The sequence below is a fragment of the Lontra canadensis genome, unplaced genomic scaffold (genome assembly GCF_010015895.1).
Source record: "Lontra canadensis isolate GAN:19392208 unplaced genomic scaffold, GSC_riverotter_1.0 scaffold3, whole genome shotgun sequence".
Taxonomy (NCBI): Eukaryota; Metazoa; Chordata; class Mammalia; order Carnivora; family Mustelidae; genus Lontra; species Lontra canadensis.
The window spans coordinates 22965517-22989444 of record NW_022630997.1 but is presented as its reverse complement, the minus strand read 5'-3'; the positions used below and the strand labels follow the sequence as shown (position 1 = coordinate 22989444).

General features: G+C 40.5%; 1 protein-coding gene across 1 annotated transcript in view; it reads left to right on the top strand.

Annotated features, from left to right (window-relative positions):
• Positions 1-2274: 2274 nt before the first annotated feature.
• LGI1 (leucine rich glioma inactivated 1) overlaps positions 2275-23928 on the top strand; it is a 39361-nt gene continuing 17707 nt past the window's right edge. Inside the window, exons 1-4 of the mRNA XM_032836143.1 lie at positions 2275-2805; positions 3220-3291; positions 21989-22060; positions 22159-22230. Of these exons, the coding sequence (XP_032692034.1) occupies positions 2591-2805; positions 3220-3291; positions 21989-22060; positions 22159-22230 (431 nt within the window). The 5' untranslated portion in view covers positions 2275-2590. The remainder of the gene's footprint in view (positions 2806-3219; positions 3292-21988; positions 22061-22158; positions 22231-23928) is intronic.

The window sequence follows — 23928 nt, the reverse complement described above, 5'->3', positions numbered from 1 at the left end:
CTTGGTACATTTGAAAGTGAAACACAGGGAGCGACTTACCCTGTTTAACCACACTCATCCATTTCACCACGTCTCTGAGAATGTCACCTCACACAGAATGGTTGCTCTGCTCCCCACCATCTGTATGACCTCTTGGGAACTCAGTTTCCCCACCTGTAACATTTTGGGGACTGGATCTGAGAACTCTGAAGTCCCTGAAGGTTCTTGGGGTCTTTATTTTATAATTACAAAATGCATCATTTACAAGTCAGATAAGTTAGGGGATGGGTAGTTAGAATAAAAACAATCCTCTATGAAATTTTTACCACATAATTATTTTATGGAACAAGTTTCCAGTGTGCACTTGAAACAAGACCCAATTTATAGAAATCTGGCTTGCAGCCAACTTTTAAGTGACACTTTTACCATTTCAAGTGGGGCTTGCTCATGGGTCACAGTTATTATAAACACTATCATATATTCCCTCCCTCCAAAGAGACTTAGATAGTGAAACATTAGTAGAATCTACTCTAAAAGCATTACTTCTCTTGCATGGAGGTTTTTTCCTTTTCTGTGAAAATATAACACATTTATATGCCCTCAAAAATCGGTCTAATGATCATAATCTACTGGTCCTTCTGAAGCACAAACCAGATTATATCACTCCTTGCCCAAAACACTGCAGAGGTGTCTGCTGTCCTCAGGGTCGAGGCCAGGTCCTTGGGTCTATTTGCCCCACCTGGAAAGTTCCAGCTCTCTCCTTCATTCCCCCTTACCTGGGAACTCAGCTCAATCATTACTTCTTTAGGGAATTGTCCTCTGGCCCCCTTGATGAGATCAAATTCCTCTACTGTAACTCTGAGACGGGATGTGAAGTTTCATTGGATGAGCATGTCCTGGTCATGAATAGCCTCTACGTTCTGTTGTTGCTCTAGAAGGTGAACTGTTTGCCCAGCATGTGCACAATGCTGTCCAGGCACTGGAGTCACTGCAGGGTCTCTGCCCTTATGAAGCTTACAGTCTTCTGGGTAAACAGACAGTAACCAAATACAAGAGTGAACATGCCTGCCACTGCCCCCTCTCCTCCCACCTCCAGAGCTTAGAGAAATTAAACAAGTGACTGCAGTGAGCGTGGGGCATGTCATGGGAGGGAAGGGGTAGACCACCAATGCATCAAGTTCCCGTGGAGGACGAGTTTGGTCATAATCATGCATTTACTCAAACAGTCCTTTTACTGTTTTCAGTCTAAGAAGCTGAGCAGGAGAAAGGACTATAGCCTGACATCCCCTGGCCAGCTGGGCCAGCTCCAGAGTGGCCGACTTCAGCATGGTAAGAGGATCAAGGGTCTATTCTCCTCCTTGTCCTCCAAGCCAAGGGTCTTCCCACCCTCTTGGACTAAACCACCTTGCCCCAGTGTCAAGGTCTGTTTGTTTTTTTTTTTCTTTAAATAAATTTCCTATTCCAAAGATATGTTCTCCTTCCCATCAGGTATGACAGTGAGATAACTTAGCATTTTGATGTAATGTTCATATTTATGGAACACCTATGCTACCATCCCCATTTCACAGACAGGCGAACAGATGCAGGGATAAGGCCAATTCGCTTGTAGCAGACCTGGGACCTCAAAGCCAGGGCTCTCTGGCTTTTAATCCAGTGCTTTCCCCCGCCCTGTCTGAGCCTCTTGGGCTAAACCAGGCCTTTACAGGGCCCTCAGAAGCCAAAGTCGGCTGCCTCCTGCTGGCAGGGAGCTCCCTCAGGGCTTCTGGTCCTACAGCGGACTGAAGGGAGTGTGAGAAAGGAGGAGAGATTATGCACAGGGGCAGTCTACATCCTCATTTCCTCCCTCATCATGGAAGGAGGGGATGGGTTACACATGGGGGTGGGGGGCGGATTATGAAAAGCAAGAATTCATAACAGTTGATAAGTGTCAGAAAACTGTTTACTCACATTCATTCCCTGAAAGTCACATTCTCCATGTGTTCCTACTTGTCTTTCAACGGTGGCATCAGTCAGGTGGAATCAGCAATCAAGACCAAGGTTTTAGCCAAATGCTGCGGAGAGAGAGAGAGTTTCATTTAACTTCATTTTTCCAGCCAGGGCTGGCTCCAAAGCGAGTTTTTCTCACTCGGTCTTTTGCTACATGCACAGCAAATTCCCAGAGGTTTCTGAGACTGCCGAGATCTGATACAAGATGACTGCTCCCACCCTCCCGCCCACCCACCCACTAATAAGACATAAAGCAGTCCTATTTTTGGTAACAATTAAAGGGCCTCTCGGTGCAAGCAAAACGCTGTTTATTTTCTGTTACATCACTTCACTTTGCCTTCGAGGCTGGTCTGTGCTCAGTGTTCCCGTGGTGATGCAAGTCGGCTCTCTCCTCCAGCAGTTGGGTCCCTCCCATCGCACAGCACCTCACAGGTCTCTTCCCTAAGCAGTGCGTTGCGGGAACGAAGAGCAGCTCACGAATCAGCTGCGGGTCCCCGTTTTGAAAAGCAGAGATACAGAGGCAAAGGAAACGGGTGGACTCCTGTGTGACCTGGTCTCAGAGCAAGACAATCACCAGCTGAATTCCAGAAGCCCTGTTCATGTTTGGGGATATTTTTTCGACTGCATGGAATCAGAGAGAAGCCAAAGGATGGGAACTGCCTGCATCCCCCTGAAAAGAATTGCTTATTTCCTATGTCTCTTATCTGCGCTTTTGCTGACTGAGGGGAAGAAACCAGCGAAGCCAAAATGCCCTGCCGTGTGTACTTGTACCAAAGATAATGCTTTATGTGAGAATGCCAGATCCATTCCACGCACCGTTCCTCCTGATGTTATCTCATTGTAAGGCCCGTAAGCATTTTGATACCTAATTTACGATTTAAAAATTCCAGCTGATGTCTTTGGGGCTTTGTATGTATCGGTAGAAGGGCATGGAGAGAGAATTTCCTCTTGCGTGCTTGGCCATTTGACAGTGCTAACATTTTGCTGCATTTAGAAATTTTGATTTTGATTAAGCTGCTATGGAACATGCTTAGATATCCCCCACCCCTGAACATTATTATGAGAAACCTGTAGCCGATTTCATCTCTCCTGCTCCATCTGGGAAGGAACAGTATGGTACTTCATAAAATAGTGTCAAAATAGTGACTGTTTTGCTAAACTGGATTAACATAAGGTTTGTTCTGTGTGTGTGTGTGTGTGTGTGTGTGTGTCTCTTTCTGTACGTCTGTTTGTTTTTTGTTTGTTTTCTTTCAGATCCTTTGTGAGATCTGGTTTTACTGAAATCTCAGAAGGGAGTTTTTTATTCACACCATCGCTGCAGCTCTTGTGAGAAATATTTATATCATGACTATTTTTAATATAGCTTATATTTGGATAAGCCCTCTAGTAAAACGATCTCAATATTAATTTTGTCAAATGTGATTGAATTTCTGGGAAGAAAAAGACAACCAGTAAAGTCAGAGGTAGCTGGGTTTGTTTGGGACTGGACACAAGCAGTGCAGGTTGATTCTTTGCAATGGTAAATTTGCTAACCTGTAATGCTGTCTACTCTAACGGCTATTTATGAAGTTGTTGGAATGTTTGCAACAATGCTCCCAATTCCATGCCACTATTTTACTTTCATTTTTGACTTGGGAACTTTGCTTATTTTGCCCTGGAGTTTTTGAATTAGTCGATAGAGAACCCTGCATAACATATGCGCTCAAGATGTTGTCTCCCGGAGATCTGGGGCGGGCTGCTACTCTGTATGATTTACCATGTGGGGAAAAACAAATCCGGGTTCTTTCTAGGTAACTCCTTAATATATTAACTCTTGTGAGATTGTTTTCTAATCTCCCATCACTTATAACTAGTCGCCTTACAAGGAGGCAAAGAAAATATTAATATAGGGTGGTGTGAAGGATTAGTCTTTGCCGTATGTTTTGAGTTAGCCACTAGGGAACCACCTATTCTGGCTATGTCTCAAAATAGTCAAAAAACAATATTTGACTAAGAAATTCAATTTCTCCACCGGCACAATATCATATGTATCATTTGTTCTGACGTGTAATGTTTGGCCATTGGAGTGCTAGTTCTTAGAGCTGGACCATGTGAGGGTCAGGAGGTCTCCCTAGACTCAGGTGTCAGGCGACAGATTGAAGTTGTAGTGATATAGTTCCAGGAGGAAATTAGCCAAATTGTTGATCAACTGAGTTTTCATTATCTGAACTGTATGATTCAGGACACAAGTTTTTTGCTTGCTTGTTTTTTGTTTTTTGGGTTTTTTTTGCCTTAATTAGCCATTTTGGCTGCTTGAGGTTATATATACAGAGACAAACAGCATGATTTGAAACTGGAGAGACCTGTGTAAATCTAACCCCAGCACTCACTAGAAACTAGACAAGGAATCTTGTGCAAATGACTAAATCTCTCTGAGCCTCAGTCTCCTCATCTATAAAATGGAGGTGTTGATACATTGAAGGATTGTTATCAGAGATAGATAAGATTTAAGTAGATAAATGCTTGGCATCGGGTATGACAAATGCTTACACATTTTAAGAAAGGTAGTGTTTTTAATTTTTACATAAAGCTAAAAAGCTAAAAACAATCTATAAATTAAATCTGTTAATCTGTTGTTTTATCTATATGAAATTCCAAAACTGGTTTGACTCTTTCTTTGAATTCACAAACCTGATCAGGTGTTCGGACATTATGTAACAATGTTGACTAATGTCTTTCTACTAGCGAGTGTCTTGGGGTGATATGCAATTGAGCAGAATATTCTTAAGGGATTTATCTGATTGATGGCTAGTGGTATGATTAGGGGAAGAGTTAGCACATCAGACAAATCCAAAAAAGAGTCTTCAGTACATAGAGAGGCAAAGTCTCCCATGGCAGGATCCTTCTGCAGCCTAAGAATTGGTTGTATCTGAAAAAGTGATAATTATGCTTATGTTGTCCACTTGTTAAATAAATAAATGGCTCATTTAAAAAGCATCCTTTTCCAGAGCTAAGGAACCTCTTTCCTTCCCAGGATAGTTAAATAGGTGAGTCCTTAAAATTCAAGGAGAAGCATCAGTCAACACATTCTAATATTCCAACACTAAACAGACATTAGCTGTGACACAGAAAACCTGGACTGAGCAACCCAATCAGTTAGAACATGTCTACTTTTTTTTTTTTTTTTTTTTGCCAGGGGCCCAGCCTCCCAAGCGCAGATGCTGGACAGTGGTATAGGAATAGTTACCGGCTGCTGCAGGGTAATGTGATTACACGTATTTAGAATCACAGAGGGAAGCCAAGGAGCTGGTTTTTAAATAGCCCACACCGAGTGTGTGCCATGCCCCTGTGTCCCATGCTCTGAGTTCCTATGGAACATTCCAGCCCTTATTTCTAAAAGCAGTTCAGGTTTCAGAAATAACAAAAGGGCAAGTAATTCTTGCCCTGTATGTCCTTACTTAACTCACATTGGCTAACCTCGACATGCAGATTTGTGCCTGGGCAGAGCTTATGCATCAGCGTCAGGTGTCGAAGTTTGTCTCTGATCCCGGCACCTTGTTTCCTAAAGATTTTGCTCCCTGTTCTTCCTGCTCAATGTTCTTTGCTTCCTCCTCTTCAGAAGAGGGTCTAATAAGCTCATTTTCACCGAGGAGGAACTAAATCGTAAGGCTCCAAATGGGAATTGTGCCATAATCATAACGTTGATGGGAATAGATGGTTCATGGATAAAGAGTTCTTCTGTGGGGCAGGGCCACCAGGTGCCCTGAAAACCCCACGTGGGCTGCCAGTCCCTCCCGGAACACGAAGAGGAAGGGGCCTGAATTTGCCTTTGTGTAACTTTGGCCATCAGACAAGGCCTGGATCACAGCAGCGGTGGCTTGTGTTTTGCAATGAATTCTAACAGCCTTTGTGACCATGGATTACCAAATTGACCTGTCCTGTCCTGTGAAGGGATAAACTTCAGACCTGATGCTGCTTCATTGTTGTGCAAAGACAGTTGGTTTCTTGCTCTATTGTTGAAAAGGGAAAAGAAATGGCCCATTCCCATGATCCATGCTAACAATCTGATAATTTTGTTATGGTCCCAAATGCTTTTTCAGACCTTCTGCAGAAGCATGATGAGAAGTACTTTTTTGAAATGTCAGCCTGGTATGCTGAGGAAAACAGATGCAGTGCCCTTTTAAGTTACACACAGTGTTTGGGGAGAAAAGATCCTGCTAGGCCGCGGCTGGCAATGTGTTTTGGAGGACAGGAACAACAAAAACCCACACTCTGTAGAGAGGAGAGGAAGAATAGAATTATCTAATAAAAATTCATCAAAAGCAGTGAACAAAATGTTTAAAAAAATATCTTATTTCTGGTTTTAAACAGGCACAATAACAAAACTTTGCCCAAGCAAATGCAATTTCATTCATGTTTTCCATAGAGTCAGTTGTGAGACATAACCAATGAGAATGATTATTCATTTGGGTTTGCATTTAGTGGTGGGGAACAGTGCTTGTAGCAAACGGAATTTGCAGAAATGTGTTTTCACACATTAAAGCCCTGTTCTTCTGAACTACAGACTGAAATCCCCAATGACAAAGGCTCATTTCAGAAGTAAAATTCTAACTGAAGAGTATAAAATGTGGCCACATTGCCATTTGTTTATAAAATTTTTAATTAACCAAATCCCTCCAACTCTTGCGAGAGTTCTGTTTGCAGGGAGCAAATTATAGGGTTGACTTTAGTATTGTGCTCAAAAAAAAAAAAGAAAAGAAAAGAAAAAGAAAAAAAAATCCATGTATATAAGAATTCAATGTGGTCAGAAAAAAAATTCTATTTATTCCAGTGAGATTTGGTCCTATCTGAAGCAATAGAATTGATCTCTCTGGGGGAAAAAAAAAATAATCACTATTTCTTTTTATTAATGCACAGTCAGCACACAAGTACATAGCCCCTAAGAAGTAAAAAATTAAAAAAGGAAAAAGTAAATACCATGAACAAGATAAATAATATGTCTGTTCTTATTAAGGTTTTATCATTTAGTCTTTCAAAATACTATCTGTCCAGGAAAAAAATACCATATCTCACCTTTGGAAGTGATTGGCCCCTTTTTCTATTCCTCCTTATATTACAAGAATAAGAAAAATGTAGCACCCTTTAATGACTACTCAAGCCAGACCTAAATGCTAAGGGGGTTACTGGGGGAATTGTTAGCTGGTTATGGATGAGCCTGGTTTTGTTTGGGGCCAGCTGATGCCCCTCACAATAGACCACGAAGTAACAGTTTCAGTCAGCAGCTAGGTTGTGTTGTCTACAATACTCCTCATGACCCATGGCTCTGATTTTCAACTTTTTAATTACTCAGTTGTTGTGACTGCAAAGCAACCTTGTGCAATCAATGTTTTCTCCGAAAACGGATTTCTTCCTCTCAATTATTCAAGAGAGAAACTTAGGAGTTACTGGCCCTCCTCCTTCACTGTCCACTTCCAACCAGACAAGTCCTCTCTCAAACAGGATGAGAACCTGCCACCTCCTCTTCACCCCAAGGCCCTGGCCCTAATTAAAGTTGCCATCAGGGGTTGATGGGCTGCTGTGGGAGTTTCTGCATTGGGTGCTCCTGCTACCCGCCTCCATCCATTAGTGTTACTTCCAGAAACACCGATCTCATCATGTCACCCTGTGCTTGGACATTTTTAATGGTTCCCCAGAAACAGAGAAAGTCTGAACACCCAAGTTGGCATTAATAGAATGTAGATATTTGGGCAAGGTCATCATTTATAATATTGATACCATACGTGCATGTGCACACACACACACACACACACACACGTGCACACAGACACTCCCCAAGCTCCATCCATAACAAACTGAAGTACCTAATTCCCTGACCTCTGTTCTCTCAAACTCTATAGACCTTTTGGATATCTCCAGTTCTTCCTATCATTTACTAGAATTATCTGTGCTTCTATCTGCCCCATGTCTCTGGACCTCATGGAGGGTTATCCGTAGCCAAGGTCCTATTTGTTGAATTCAATCTGTATTTTCACAGATTTTGTACTAAAGAGTCTTGCTTTCCTAATAGTAGATAGTCACATTCTTTTTTATGGTAGTGTACCCTATCAGATTTCACGCGAACTAATTGTGTGGAGGTCTAGAAAGTGAACGGAATCAAAACAATGTGAAGAGGTTCTGTTCAGCCTCAGAGTAAAGGCGCTGTTCACAGGCTCAGTTACTTCCCGCATACTGGCATTTTACGTTGGGAATTGGCCTCCTTCCCGAGGAACCAAGGACTACCTATACAAAGAGAGTAATGGTTGGGTGATACTCCCTCAAGCTAAAGAGGAGCTCCCCAATCTGTCTTAGGGACCCAGGTAACCTAGAAAGTGTGAGAGAGAACACAACAGGCCATCATCGGGGAGCCCCCGGGTCTGAGGCTCCAGTTCCTGGAGGACCTATACCCTCCCTCCTGAAGGCCTGGATACAGACTAAATTTGAATGGGTCAGGCAAAGTCTAGTCAGGAAACTACCTTGCCTTTGGGACCAGAACAAAATAGTGGAGGGCAGTCTGGGAGGCAACGGCACATTCTCTTCCCCAGGAGAGGCCAGGGAGAGTGGCAGTTTGTTGGTGAACACCTCCTTCCTTTTCACTGCCCTTTCACTTTCTTGCTGCCTTTTCCCTATCTCTTCACCCACTTTCCTGGGCTATCTTAATCCCCTTGTCGGCATCATGTGTATTGGTTATACATATAAATTATACTTCCAAAAAGAAGAAAAAGGAAAAAACATGGTGTTATGATGTTAAACTTCTTGAACAGAGATTTCTAGTGTACCAGAATTTAAAAGGCAAAGCATCCAAAGCCTTTCTTAGACCCATTGCTGAGTCTCTTCTGTCCCACTTGGACTTCTTGTAGGCCTTTGACATGTAAAAAAATCATATTTGCTTCCCAGGTTCTCTGGTGATTCTGGAGGTTGACTAGCATCAAGGGTGGGTGACGGGTAAAACCCTCCCTTTATTCAGTCTGATGAGACCTCCAAAGTGAAATGTTGGTTAAGCAGTATTAAGATGAAAAACAAAGTTCCCTAACAGAAAGGTAATTTCCTTTCTGACTTATTTATACTTGCTTAGCTACAAGTATGTATTCATTGTAGTGTTGCAAGCAGTAACAAAATGAAAGCAAAAGCCTCCCATCTCAGTAAATGCATTGTGGGATTCTTCTGTGCAACAGGCACAGCATTGGGCTTTGTGAGGGACACGAAGATGAGGGACACGAAGATGAGAGTCAGCTCTCTCTCCCTCCCTGCTCTGATATGGCAGATACAATTTGGCAGTGATCCCTAAAAAGGTAAATTATAATCGCCTGTGTTTGAATGTATCACAAGGTGTTCTCTTTTTAAATTTTCTTATCCTAAGGTAGTCTTGATGGGCTTTCTCATTTTGTTCAAAATGATATTCAGTTGATCGGCGATGATGATGACTTTTGCCAACTGTTGAGATATGGGCTACAAAATGATTACAGGGCCTTTATGGTGACAGCTGTGATATCAAAATGGCTAACCCTGGAGAGCTGGCAATATGGCAAGTAGCAAAGGGCACAGGTTTTGTGGTCAAATAAACATGGGTCCAGTCTCCACTCTGCTGCTTAGTAGTTCCATGATTTGGGGCAAGTTTAATCAAGCCTCATGATTTGCATCTGCAAAATGGGGAATAACCATCATACCTACTGCACAGGGTTGCATGAGGATTAAATGAAACAATAGATGGAAAGTGCTTGGCACAGTTCCTGTAAATCAATAATAAACGTTAGTTTTTATTATGGTTTTTGAAAATCACTTTAATTTGACCAACCACAATATTGGATTAGCATCTGATTGTATGGGCTGTGTTTGCTTATGATCCTACATTCAAAATGTTCTTGTTCTACCCATAGGTGTCCATCAGAACCTGCTAAGCAAACTTGCCTTCAAATTCCTCTCACAGAAAACATGAACCATTTGCCTTTCTGGGGTTAGAGGACTGAGAGGAAGCAGAATCCTCTTGCTTCTTTCTCGTGGAAAAAAAAAACTGGCACCAAATTTTGTAAAACATTATTTTCTTCAAAATAATTAACACTATCGAGTCTTCAGATGAGTAGTTCTGTGGTAGGAGGAAAGAGGTCTGAACTCAAAGACATGAGATTCAAATCCAGGTCAGCCACTAATGGGCTTTCTGAACTTGGGTTGGTCACGAAATACCCCTGGGCCTCAGATTTTTTTTTTCTTTTTAAGATTTTTATTTATTTATTTGACAGACGGAGGTCGCAAGTAGGCAGAGAAGCAGGCAGAGAGAGAGGAGGAAGCAGGCTCCACTCCCTGCTGAGCAGAGAGCCCGATGTGGGGCTCGATCCAAGGACCCTGGGATCCTGACCTAATCTGAAGGCAGAGGCTTTAACCCACTGAGCCACCCAGGCGCCCCTGGGCCTCAGATTTTATATGTATAAAATACCAGAGATAGATAAAATTGTGATTCTCAAACTCAAATGCCAATGGAGATCGGGTGGTAGGGTAAATAAAGGAAGCAGTTGAGTATAAGACAATAGTGGGTGGTAGTGACCAGGGCAAACCAGAGAAGACATGCCTTACCTAAAAATGACAAGATCCTCAGCTCCAGCGGATCATTGCTGATGAGAATATGGTACATGAGCATGGAGCCATATTTTCCTAATTTTCAGGGGAAGGCAAAAATCTGGAAGCAGATTTTTTTTAAAAGGCTAAAAAACAAACAAAACATAAGTTGACATTTCAAGACCTATCTATTCAATTAACTAAGGTGTCTTCCTGTCTTAAAAAAATTCTGTTGCATTGTATTCCATTCTACAAGTAGAATTCCTAGAAATTAATATAACATAGAAGGTGGTCTCATTAAAGAAATGAAGAAAATTTATTGGCTCATTTCTAACAAAGCAGCAAATTAGATTATTAAATGAAAGAGTCTCATAATATGGAATTGGCTATTATAAAGTCATCATTAAAAATAATGATGTGGTTCTCAATTTTCCAAGTAGATCCTCTGGGATTTTACCAAGACCTCCCCATGGTGACTGATGATAAAACAATATTTCATTATTTCTCCCATGGGCAGGGACTAGAGAGAAATTGTTGTGCCCATTTACATGACAAGATGGCAGGTGTTTGCCTGTGTACAATGTGATTAAAAAGCAATAAGCCTAAAAAAAACAGACCAGAATTTATATGTACAAACAATTCTGGAGTCATTAGAGAATTCCTGTGGGAGGTCTTAGATTCCTCCCAGCTATGCTTCCATGGCTAAACATTTCTAGATCCTTCTTTGAGAACTATCTTTACTGCCAGTTTACAAGCCATACAATAAAACCAGGCAAAGTTTTGTTAGGGGGTGTTTGTCATGTTTGTATTGCCCGAGGCTAAGCACTTTATTGACCTCATTTCTTTACTTCATCATCACAATAACCCCATGAGGGGTTATGATTACCTCCATTCCACAGATGAAGCACTGAGTCATAAAAGGGTTTTAGGTAACCTCCTCTATGTCACACCCTTCCTAAGTGGCACATCTGGAGCTTAACCTCACATCCTCACTTTTAACTACTTGCATCTACTTCCTCTTGAACATGAATCACTAGGCTTGACTTCGCATAGTTCCATTCCCCAAATCCAACCACCTCTCAAAGGGCCAACCTTTGCCATTAATGGGTGTATTCAGGGGAATGTGTCCTGATTCCTGAGGACAATTAATAAGAAGGAGTTTCAAAAGCCCTTTGAAAGAACGGCAGCATTACTGGCAAGAGCAACTCGTTTCCCTAGGATTTAATTCTCATTTGTATGTGTAAGCCTTGGTCTCCTTGCTTGGAAAAAGGAAAGAGAGAATAAAATAGCAAAAGGAAAAGGACTTACATACTTTAAAGTTATGCCTTAGACCAACATCTTCTAAACTTGTGTCTTGTAGAACTGTTGTCCAGCAAGAAACGAGTCTGTGCTCAAATAAATTTGGGAAACTGTACATTTTATCTCCCACCTTGGCTACTCACAATGCACTTTGGCTTAGAAAAGCCTCTGGAATTATTTTATGTCATTTCACTTCTCTTCACATCTCATAGGATATTGGAGTCTATGCTTTTGGGATTCATAGTATTTACTAACTTAATTATTTATACCTCACCTTGTTCTAGAAAGGCTTGCTAGCAGTGCTTAGGCAAGTGCAAAGAACTCCACCTTAAAGGATACACTAAAACATCTATCTCCATATAAGGAGTTAACTCAGTTTTATTAGTGTGGATTCATGGAGTGTGATATCCAGGAGCATGCCTGCCTTCCACACTGTCCAGCTGGTCAAGCAGCTTGGCACACACAGCTGCTTTGGGGACCTTCCAGGGGATGCTCCACTTTTCTGAGGAAGTAGATTACCCCTCACAGCACATTTAACAGGAAAAAGCCCCTGAGCTTATATTTACACTCTCACTATTTTTTTTTTTGGAGCAGGTTCCCTCACAGCCACTTCCCAAATGGCTAATCCAGCATTTCCCTGGGTACGTTTCATGGAATATTCATTAAACATAAAGCTCAATGATAAAAGGGTCCCATGATCAATAAAATTGGGAAGCTGTGTATTTCATTCCATTTTGAAGAGTCTCAGTTTATTTAAGGATAGAAAGATTAGTGTGATTAAGAACGCTAATGATCTTTACTTATTCACTTTCCCCAGATTTATCTGTTTCTCTGTTCATGTAAAACGTCTCAACCCTCTGAAGGCCTTGTATTCTAGGGAATAGACTCGGGGAACGTCCAGGCAAGGCTGTTCTAGATCTACAGCAGACAATGGGCAGATCTGATGGGACTAAAAAGAGAAAGCATGGTCTCACCTATGACCGACACCAGTTTGAGCACAGAATCCCAGCTTTGCCAGTTACAAGCTTCAAATTACTTTGCCTCTCTTACCTCAGTTTCCTTCATATTTTAAGCGGAGATATAAAACCTAAATTATAGTGTTCACTTTAAGATTAAAATGAGTTCATAGACGGCAAGCTGCTAAAGATGAGGATTGGCACAGAATGGGCTTTCCATAAAATGTAAGTCCTTTATTCTTGGTGCTTCAGGACCTGGGCAATATAGACTGAATTTATAAACAACATCGGGAGGGGTGGGCTATTGACTAGTTATGTCAATTCCTAGACTAGTTATGCCAACTCCCAGAAAGGAAAAGTTTGACTGTCCTGGGATAAGAGGTAATAGAACATACAAACAAAGAAGAAGATCCATGATTTGATCGTTGCTAGTAGGCATCATGTCAAGAATATTCCCAAAGGGATCCCTGCAGATCTAAAACCTACATTCTAATCCTGGCCCTGCTGCTGATAAAAGATGTATGTGACCTTGGGTAAATCCCTTAACTTCTGCAGACCTCAGTTTCCTCACCTGTTAAAAGAGGAATGGAACCACCTATCTCTCTGGAATGTCCCTCACCTACCACCAGATTTATGTGAAGCTAAAGTAGGGCTATTTCCCATCAACCCAGATAAAGCAGACCTGGTGGTCTACTTAAGGATCAGCTGTATTTCACTGAAAAATTTTTTCAAGGATGAGAGACCCAAAAAACCCCCCAAAAACACCATGACATAAGGTGCTCACGTGTGATGCTTCCCATTTTAATGTTTTCCTGTCTTAAAAGTATATTTTTAAATATTCAAATGTAAATTATTCACATGTCTCATGCCCTTAGAATGTGCGCATTTAACTAAAGTGAATCATCAGCCTATTATTAATTATCATCCAACCAGTCCTATTCTTTTGGATAAAGGAGAATATTAGGATCTCAAGGGGCTGAATCATTTCAGCACAGCAAACTGTACACAAGTTGTCAAATTACTCCAGCTATGCCTTTAACTTTCCAGCAGCTTATGGCCTGGGTGGCTTCACCTCTCATTTGTCTATATATGCATGTATACATCACAGATGTTCCTGGATTTGTGCATTTCTGTGTTTGCATACACTACCCATGACTGCCTCATTCCCAGGACCATACCCATAACAGTTGTCTGGGACAGGTGACAATCTCACTAGCTCTCAGTTTCCCTAGAAGTAAAAAAATCTATCTAAAGTCTCTCCCAGCTCCAATGTTTTATGTCTATGCTCTTTGCTTAGATATTCTTTGGCAGAAGCATAGGAGACATGCTCACATATGTTATCCCGTGTAATTCTTAGAATCTTCCAGGAAGTCCTTTTGCTATTATAATTCCTATCCTGACAGACGATGAAACAGATTCACCTACTTCATGTATCATGCATGTAATGAGTGGCAGTTACAAACTTCAAAACCAGATTCTCTGTTCTGTATCTAATCAATGCCATCTCCAAGTGACAACCAAGTGCTGGCTGTTCACTCTTCTTCTTCATCTGGAGTAGCCCTCACTGAGGGGAGAGTAGCAAGGAGAATCTGCTCTGGCTTAAGATCATGCTCTGATGCCATGCAGGCCACTCATGGGTCAATGACAATTCTGATGATCATGGAGATGTCATAAGTACCTAGAGGAAGTTTGAAGAAGTATCGGTAGAACCAGGGGGCCCTTGCATATGACCAGGTGAGCAGTCTGGCTTGAGACAAGGGAGGTTTTCTCAGCAGGGTTACACCTGTCATTCAGCTGTCTGCAGACCTGCCTCCACACCACTCCCTGCTCCCCGTGCAGAGCTCATGTCTACTCTTCCATGAATGAAGCCCACAGTCTGCAAGCATAGACTCCTATATATCTCAAGCTAGAAACCACCTAGCCTCCTCCTTTGACAATGTAGAGATAAGTCTTAAGGCCACACAGAGGATTTATGACCAATTCACAGGAATTAAGACCCAGACTTCCTGATTCGCTCTTCACTGTGCTCCTTCCCTGGAACCTGGAAAAGTGAGGAACCTGGGCAAGAAACCACTTCAGCAGCCCATCAGCCTCGTCATCAACACCTGTGCCTGCCCAGTCCTTTTGCTCCGGTGGCTTCCCATCTCTGGCTTCTTGGCTGGATATCTGGCAGCCTGAAACTTGACCTTCTTCCCCGGTAGCTAGATCTGCATTCTCTGATCTGCTCATTTCTTTACTTCTCTGTCACCACCTTGGTTTCCCTCAGGACTCTGAGCTCCACACTAACCTTGTTGCCCACTTTTTTCTCCTTTGAATTAAATGCTCTGGTCCTAGCTTTTCAGTTCAACCAGGAACCCCCTAACAACTTTACAACCTTGGTGTTAATTTACTGCTTGTGACGAAATATGACCCACCCATCTAGGTAGTTGGATATAACAGGCACCAGAAGGAGCAACTAGAACTCAAGGTGAACAGATATTTTTCAGAGATATCATCTTCTGTTCCCAGTGAAATATTAACAATAAAATCATGAAGTCTTTTTTTAAAAAATCCTATCATTGACAGGGGATTTAATAATATTATTCTAAATACTTGCAGAAATCAGATATGCAATTTTAAAAGATTATTACCTTTCAAGACTTACTGGATGCCTTACATATTTTTAAATGCTCTCTTTCAAATCAAAAAGAATAAAAATATATGAATTGAGCACTAAACTCAGTATCTTGAGGAAATCAAGAGAACATAAATAATAATCAGATACAATAACAAATTAGGAAGCAGTAGGAATAATAAATAAATCCAAGATTTGGTTCTTGGAAAAATCCAATAAAATAGGAGACATTTGAAGAAAGAAACACTCATAAATGAGGAAAGCATCGATTATTCAACAAAAGGTTTTGAGTAAATTTGAGTAAGTGTTTGGGAAAGAATCAAGGCAGTGTTTCACCTCACATTATACATAAAAGGAAGTCCCAAATTGATTGAGGAGTCAAACGTTTAAAAGAAAAAATTTAAGAGGGTGGACGTCGGTGATATTTCAGTGATTTTTATGTGGGAAAGAACATTTTAAGAATAAAAGCAAAGAATATACAAGGGAAGCTGATACATTTTGTTAAAAATGTAAAATGTCTACCTGTTAAAAATCGTGAATGAAAAGACAAATCATAATCAATAGGGAAAAACTCTTAGCATCAAATAAAGATAAGAAAAGAGTAAGTAATGTTTTTAATATATAAAAGGGCTCAGAAAGCAACAGAAATTATCAAAGGGCATGGTTCATAGAAAAAGAAACAAAAATTATAATTCTAAATGTTGATGTGGTAAACAAGCAAAAATATTTGTATATGAGGATGGTTATGGTAGTGACTAATAATAAAAATTGGAATCAACAAGAAAAAAATTTAATTACATCTATAACAGAAAACATACTCATCTGTTAAAATTATATTGAAAATTTGTCATGAGAAATTGTTCATGATAAAATAAGTACGTGAAAAGGGCAGAAGAACATAACATCATTATCCCAACTTTATAAATATACATGTGTATATCTCATATATGTTCATGAATATGCGTATCAATATCTTTGGGTAGTTTGATTATGCAATCTTTATTTTTTCCTTTAAACTTTCTGTGTTTTTCAGAATCTCTACAATGAGGATATTGTATTCATAAACAGAATACATTGAAGTGCATTCCAAAATTTTAACATCTTTACTTGAAGAAAAATACGGGTTTAAATGATCTTAATGTCACTTTGAGACTACTTAAATTGATTAATTAGTTCCTTTTAAAAAGGGATTATTATATAACTAGATTTCTTAAATCTATGAGCTGAGCAGTGTTGTCATGATTATCTGCCAGAATGGAGATATTAAGACCCTATTCTGAGCAGCTACCGGATGAGGAGTCTTGGGCCTCATGATCTTAAGCAAAGCTTTTAACAGCCCTCTGAGCCTCAGTTTCCTCCCATCAAACAGATATTAGCAACTCCTCTACCACTTTCCAGAATTTTTCCAAAGACCAAAGAATATAATCCAGCAGGAGTCTATGAAATATAGGCTATTAGGAAGGCAACACCATTCTTTAAATAATGAGCTATTGCCTGTCTAGAATTAACAGTTGGTTTGTATGGTCTTCCTAAATCTCCTTCTCGTAAGGAAACATATACTCCCTTGGCTGCAGAGGGAGAAAAAGTCCTCCCCATCCTCCTGTAGTTCCTTTTCCTATTGAATATGTGAGGGTGCTAAGAGATCTAAGTGCATCACCTTTGGTGGTGAGATACAGATAGCTCATCGCTCATCCCTGTGTCCAACTCCACCAAAACTCTATAGGGAAATGCCTGGTGTTTTCCTTCACTGAAAATAGAGGAAATGGCAGAGATCTCACAGGCTCCCACAAGACCAGGAGTGAAGGGCAGATTCTACACTATCTCCAGACAAATCCACAGGATGACTAATTGGAAAGTCTGTGGGATCCAGATCTCTGATTTGTGGCTCAGAGTACCAAGTTCATTCACATGGTACACTGGTCCCCACCAACACTTCCATGATGCTATTGTGAGGATGATTGTCAAATCTGAATCATATTATTGCAGACTCTTACTACATGTAGTTATGGGGACAGGACAGTCCACAGCACCTCCATGTCCAGAGCCACTGCTCCAACCAGACTTGCTGCAAGGAGAGCTGACTGCTCTCGGTGGCCACAGGTAAAGGAGGGGAACAGGAGTAGGGAAACTGACAAGAAGGAAAGCCCAGGCTGCACCTGGGGAGTCACCTGGGGAGCTTTTGAACATTCCAATACCCAGGCTACACCCCACATGTAGAATTTAACTGGAACCCCTCAGGGCAAAACTGGGTATCAGTATTTTTAAAGTCTCTCAGGTCATTCCCAAGTGCAACCAAGACTGAGAAGCAGTGGCTTGGGATTGAACACAGATCTAGGCATCCCCACTGCTCCAACATTTCCCTCTCTTTGTGAGGCCTCTTCCACATTCTGCTCTCTCCTGAGTGTGGCTTGCACACACTTTGCATGCCATGGAGCTAACTAAATCTGAGGCATGCTTTCTCCTTCGGCTCTTCTACTGGTTGGCTCCATCTATGTTGATTCCCAATCCCCAGAAGGGGACTCATTGTTAACCCAACTAGCCTTTTTGACCAGGACATTTGGGCCTTGGGAAGCTGACCCACCTCAGAATCAGCTACCCTGGATGAAGACCCAAGCCCTTCTTGCCCTAATAATCTGTGGGAAGGGACACAGGTCATGTGCTATAAAAGATGGCCACCTTGGTCCTCTCCAGATCTGTCGCATGTGAAGATGGTGTCGGGTGGCACAGTTTCCTTTTAACAGCGACTGTGGGATTCTTTAATATCTGGATCAATAACAACAAATCATAATATTGAAATCAAATCTATTTCCAAGAAATTCATAAAAATTAGGGATCAGAATTTTACCCTCTTTATAGAACATGATTTTTAGTCTATTTTTAAGTATAGATAGGGCAATAAAATGAATAGCCTGTTCAACTATATTTACTATATATATATAAATTTTATATATCTTTGTCCACAGAATCCTTGTCCATAGAAAACTACAACTGAGGGCACATGGGTGGCTCAGTCAGCTGAGCATCTACCTTCAGCTCAGGTCATGATGCCAGGGCTGTGGGATCAAGTACTGCATTGGGGCTCTCTGCTCAGCAGGGAGTCTGCTTCTCCCTTTCCTTCTGCCCTTCCCCCTGCTCATGCTCTCTCACTCTCTCTCTCTCAAATAAATGAATAAAATCTTAAAAAAAAGAAAACTACAATTGAATTTAGAATCAAAAGACTAAGATATTCATTATTACCTTATTATCTTTCTTGTTTTTATTAAGAAACATTTTAATTGAAATATACACAATGAAAAGTGCATATATCTTAAGGGTTTATCTCAATGGTTTTTAAAGACTTTTTTAAAGAGATTTTATTTATTATTTGATAGAAAGAGACAGCGAGAGGAGGAACACTAGCAGGGGGTGTGGGAGAAGGAGAAGCAGGCTTCCCACTTAGCCGGGAGTCCAATGCAGGGCTCGACCCCAAGAGCCTGGGATCACGACCTGAACCAAAGGCAGACGTTTAACCACTGAGTCACCCAGGTGCCCCCAAGACTATTTTTTTGAGCAGCTTTAAGTTCACAGCAAAATTGGGGAGAAGGCACAGAGACTCCCTGTATACCCCCAACCCTCACATGTCTCCCCCATTACCAAATCCGCCACCAGAGTAGGACATTTGTTACAATTGATGAACCTACATCATCACCCAGAGTCCCTCGTTTACATTAGGGTTCCCCCTTGGTGTTGTACATTCTACAGGTTTGGACAAATGTATAATGACATGTGCCCATCATTATGGTATCATACAGAGTGTTTTCACTGCCCTAAAATTCCTCTGCCTATTCATTCCTCCCTCCCCACCACCATGATTTTTTTTTATAAAGTGAACACCTTTGTAACCAGCATCCAGGTCGAGAAACTCAGCACTATCCATACCTGAAAGGCTCCCCTTGTGCTCCCTTCCAGTGACTATCCACCTCTGAGGGTAACCATTATGTTGATTTCTGCCAGTATAGATGAGTTTTACTGTTTTTTTTTTTTAATTTATGTAAGTGAAATCACATATGATATACTTTATTGTGCTCTGGTTTCCTTCCCTCAACTTAGGTTTGTGAGATTCATTCATACTTTTGCATGTAGTTTCAGCGTTAGCCAGAGATTTTGATCCTTGAAATCTAGTTAAACAAGCATTATTTAACCAGGAACTGTGCTCAGGGCTGGGGACACAAAAGCAAATAAGGGTAAGTCCCTGCTATAAGAAACATTCAATCTAGTAATGTAACATTGACAAGAATTTAATGTAAAATGAATTCCTTTTTTGTTTAACAAATATTTATTCAGTGTCCACTATGGGGCAGACAATGTTACAGGTGCTAGGGATAAGCAATGAAGAAGCAGATACAAATTCTAGTGGAAATTCTCTGTTTTACTTCCCTGACATGTGTGGGCAAGTGCTGCCCACTAATACCCATTTCCCGCTCTGTTTTGCATCTGCTTTCAACATAAGGGGAGCTGGTGCTGAAAGCTATTTCTTCTGGCGACTGAAGTATACAGCTTTGAAGTGGCTGGTCCAACCATGAGACAGTTTGTAAACCAGTGAGCATGGGAGGTATTGCTCTGTATCTATTTTGCCTTATTCTATTCTCTCCATCCTTGATAATGCCTATACAGAATGAAACAAAAATCTGGAACCTAAAGAAGGCTTTGGATGTTAGCTTACTTTGGAGTAAAGCTGAGCAATCTTGTTGCTTTCCAGAACCATGAAATAAGAAGAAACAATTGCCAAAGTTGGACTGAAATCATAAACCTTTGAATTTCTTTTAATAATTACAAGCATCTAATACACATCATTATTCATTGGTGTTGACTTTTCAGAGCCTAGTGAATGATTTGAGTATGATGGAGGAGGGATAGAAAACCCAACATCACTCCAGGATTGATAGCTTAAGAAGAAATGGAACAGATCATCTAGTTTTATTTGTTTGGTTCCTGTTTTCCCCCATTTTTATGGAAAATGTCAAGCATATATAAAAGTAGAGATAAGGAGCACCTGGGTGGCTCAGTGGGTTAAGCCTCTGCCTTCGGCTCGGGTCATGATCTCAGGGTCCTGGAGTTGAGCCCTGCATCGGGCTCTCTGCTCAGTGGGGAGCCTGCTTCCCCCTCCCCCTCTGCCTGCCTCTTTGACTACTTGTGATCTTTCTCTCTGGGTCAAATAAATAAATAAAATCTTTTAAAAAAAATAAAGGTAGAGATAATAGTAAGATTCACTTCCATGTACCCATCTTTTACCTTCAAAGATTATCGATCATGCTCAATTCATCTCTAACCCACTGCCTTCCCCTCCTCTGTTCTAAAGCAATCCCAGCTGTCAAATAAGTTATTCATAAATGTTCAGAAAGTGAGGTCTCTTAGTTTTAATCTCCTTAGTTAACAGGCACAGAGAGGCAAAGTCACCAAGCTGGTTAGTAGCAATTATTTTTAATCCCTAGACTTCAAAAGTAAGTCAAAAAGGTTACTAACAGAGAATATTGGACTTTACATAGTGCAGTTAAATGGTATGTATGAGACAGGAATTGTCAAATTAAGTAAAACATCTGGTCTGGTCCATGACCAGGGTCACATTTTGGATAATAGTTATAAGTAGAATAAGAGGTTCCCCCACACGAGAACCTTAATATGTAGACTGAACATCACTTAAACTAAGGTATAAAATTGTCATCAGTACATTTAAAACCTTATTTTTAGCTTGTATCAACACTTTAGCCAATGGATTTCATAAATTAAAACTCATTCTAAAAAAACAAAAACAAAAACAAACAAAAATACCCCCAGCCTTTGTATTATTTGGCCTACAACCACCTCTTTTAAATCTCCCATTCAGAAACTGACAACTCTTCCCAGTTGTTCAACAAGATGTTGGGACTGCTGGTTGATGTTCCTTTTCATCAGTAATTTCAAAAATTTTTTTTTTATTTTGAAATTGCAAATAAATGTATCCAAGTGAAACTGTTCTTTTCAACTAGTTAAAAATAAAATGGATCTAATACCTTTTTTAAGCTTCATTGTTTCCCATCTTCAGCCTGTCCTATTTTCTAAGAAGTTTAGTTGATGTTCATTGAGCCAATGTTAATGGCTTATCTACTATTAGATATCAAAGCACAACTAGGCTTTGATGGAGCTACTTTTCCAGGGTTTCCAGGCTTAATACCCTGAGGCACCATTGTTTGAACAGATCAGAATGTTCCAGAAGTTTCTTGAACAAGAGGGAAAGATTCTGTTAGTGTCTTCATTGTGCTAATGTGCAAAATGTTGCTTTAGCTGCTTTGACTGTCATACTTGTCCAGTTGTATCTCAAAATGTTACCCAAGGCCTGTGACATCCACACTGTGAAAAGTGGGGCATAAAGCCTCTCTCAATGAGTATTTAATGAGGAAATAATTGAGGGTATAAAAAAAGGCTGCAAAGATTACCTAAATAAATAACACTGTAAAAGGCAGATGTCCACTTTTTCATACACAACTCTCACTAATTTCTCTAAGAGATAACAGCAGCAAAGATTGACAATCTGTCAGGTTAACCATTTTCACTGTGTACTTTTTCTGGGCAGATTATTCACATCGAACTCCTTTGATGTGATCAGTGATGATGCTTTTATTGGTCTTCCACATCTAGAGTATTTGTAAGTAAAGAAACTTTTTTTTTTTTACATAATGATTCAGGACAAGTGCTCTCAGCTTCCTACAGCTGTCTGACAACAAATATTATAACCTATTGCAGATTCATAGAAAACAACAACATCAAGTCCATATCAAGACATACTTTCCGGGGACTAAAGTCTTTAATTCACCTGTAAGTATGAATGTTGCTATTACTTTTTAAGCTTACTAATGGAAAATGCAGTTTGATAATCTGTGGGTCAAACACCCACTTCATGGTTAGTCCATGAAAATTTAAGAAACCCAAATGATTTCTCTCCATGTGCATGTGCCAGATCTCCCTGTCATCAGCCAGTGTGGGTCCAGGAAACTGATCATTATTAATATGATTAGCCTAATCTAACAATAATTAGGAAAATAATCTAATGCAGGGAAGTTGTGTGACTGAAATAACTTTTTTATTATCTACATCATTATTCACTTCATGGATAGTTATGGTTTGACTGTATAGCTTAATTTGATATGTGCTGTTTTTCTTTTTCTGTGTAAGCCCTGACCTTATATACATTTAAACATATACTATAACCACCAGCAATGTCTACAGAGTACCTGAACAATTTGTTTATTAATGGAATACTTAATTATTCAATGGATGACTATAGCTATAAGAGTTGCTTTCATGGGAGACAGTTTTGCCTCCCAGGGAACATTCATCAATATCTAGAGATGATCTGGTTGTCAGAACTCGGGGCCATGACATCTGGCAGATAGAGGGCACCAATGCTCCTAATTACCCTGCAATACACAGGACAGCCCCCACAACAAAGAAATATCCAGCCTGAAATGGCATAGGGTTGAGGTTGGAAAGCCCTGGAAAACATGAACGAAATAATTTATTTCTTCTAGCCTTTCTCCACCCCCCACACCCATTTTGAAGGAGGCTAGAGGGCATGGAAAGAAAAGGCACTAGCATTTATTAAGTGCCTACTATTTTGTCAGTCAATTTGCTTTACATGAATTTTCATTTAATCCTCCTAACAATCCTGCCAGATAGGCACAATAATCCCCATTTTAGAAATGAGAAAACAGAGACCTAGAGGGGATATGTGACTACTGAGCTGAATAGTTACGGGATTATAACATCAATTCAATAGTTGAACTGCAATGGCTATTCATCCATTCAAGACTATTTTTCAAGTGCCTAATACGTGTCTCACTAGTGTTAAGACAAGGATGCAGGAGATCCCGATGCCATTCTGCCAACTTTAACGTGCCCCCTCACAATACCTCACTGTCAGCTCTGTGCTAAGCCCCAGGATGCAGCAGGGAACAAGGTAGACAAAAATACTTGCCTTTGGGGTCTACATTCTAGTGTGTCCATAGGGACTGAACACTTCCTCTCACCAAACCTTGTCTCAACTGCTGTTTGGATTTGCAGTAAACGGCCCTGATGGCCGGATGTATTACACATAAATCATTAACCCTTCAAGTCTTCTGTAAAAAGGCGTTATAATGAAAAACGTTTGGTTTGCTGTGTTACACATCAATTCTGTAATGTGATACAGAAATAGCTGTGTATGGTATACATGTTAATGCCATTTTATCACAGAGCCAAACACTGCCAAACACCATTGTTTAGAAAATAATAAAAAACAGATACAAATATATGGAAGGAGAAATAGAAGTCATGACCTCAACTTGAGAGCTGCTTAATTCACATAAGTCCTACTCAACAGAGCTTTTGTCTGGTACTCAGCATCATCAAGGGCTGAAGGGAGGATGTAAGATCCACATGTCCTCTCTGGGAACTCATGATGTAAGTCTGCTATTCCCATTGGTTCACTCAAGTATATCTTCTCTCCAGTCTAAAGGACTACCTGACCCAGAAGGA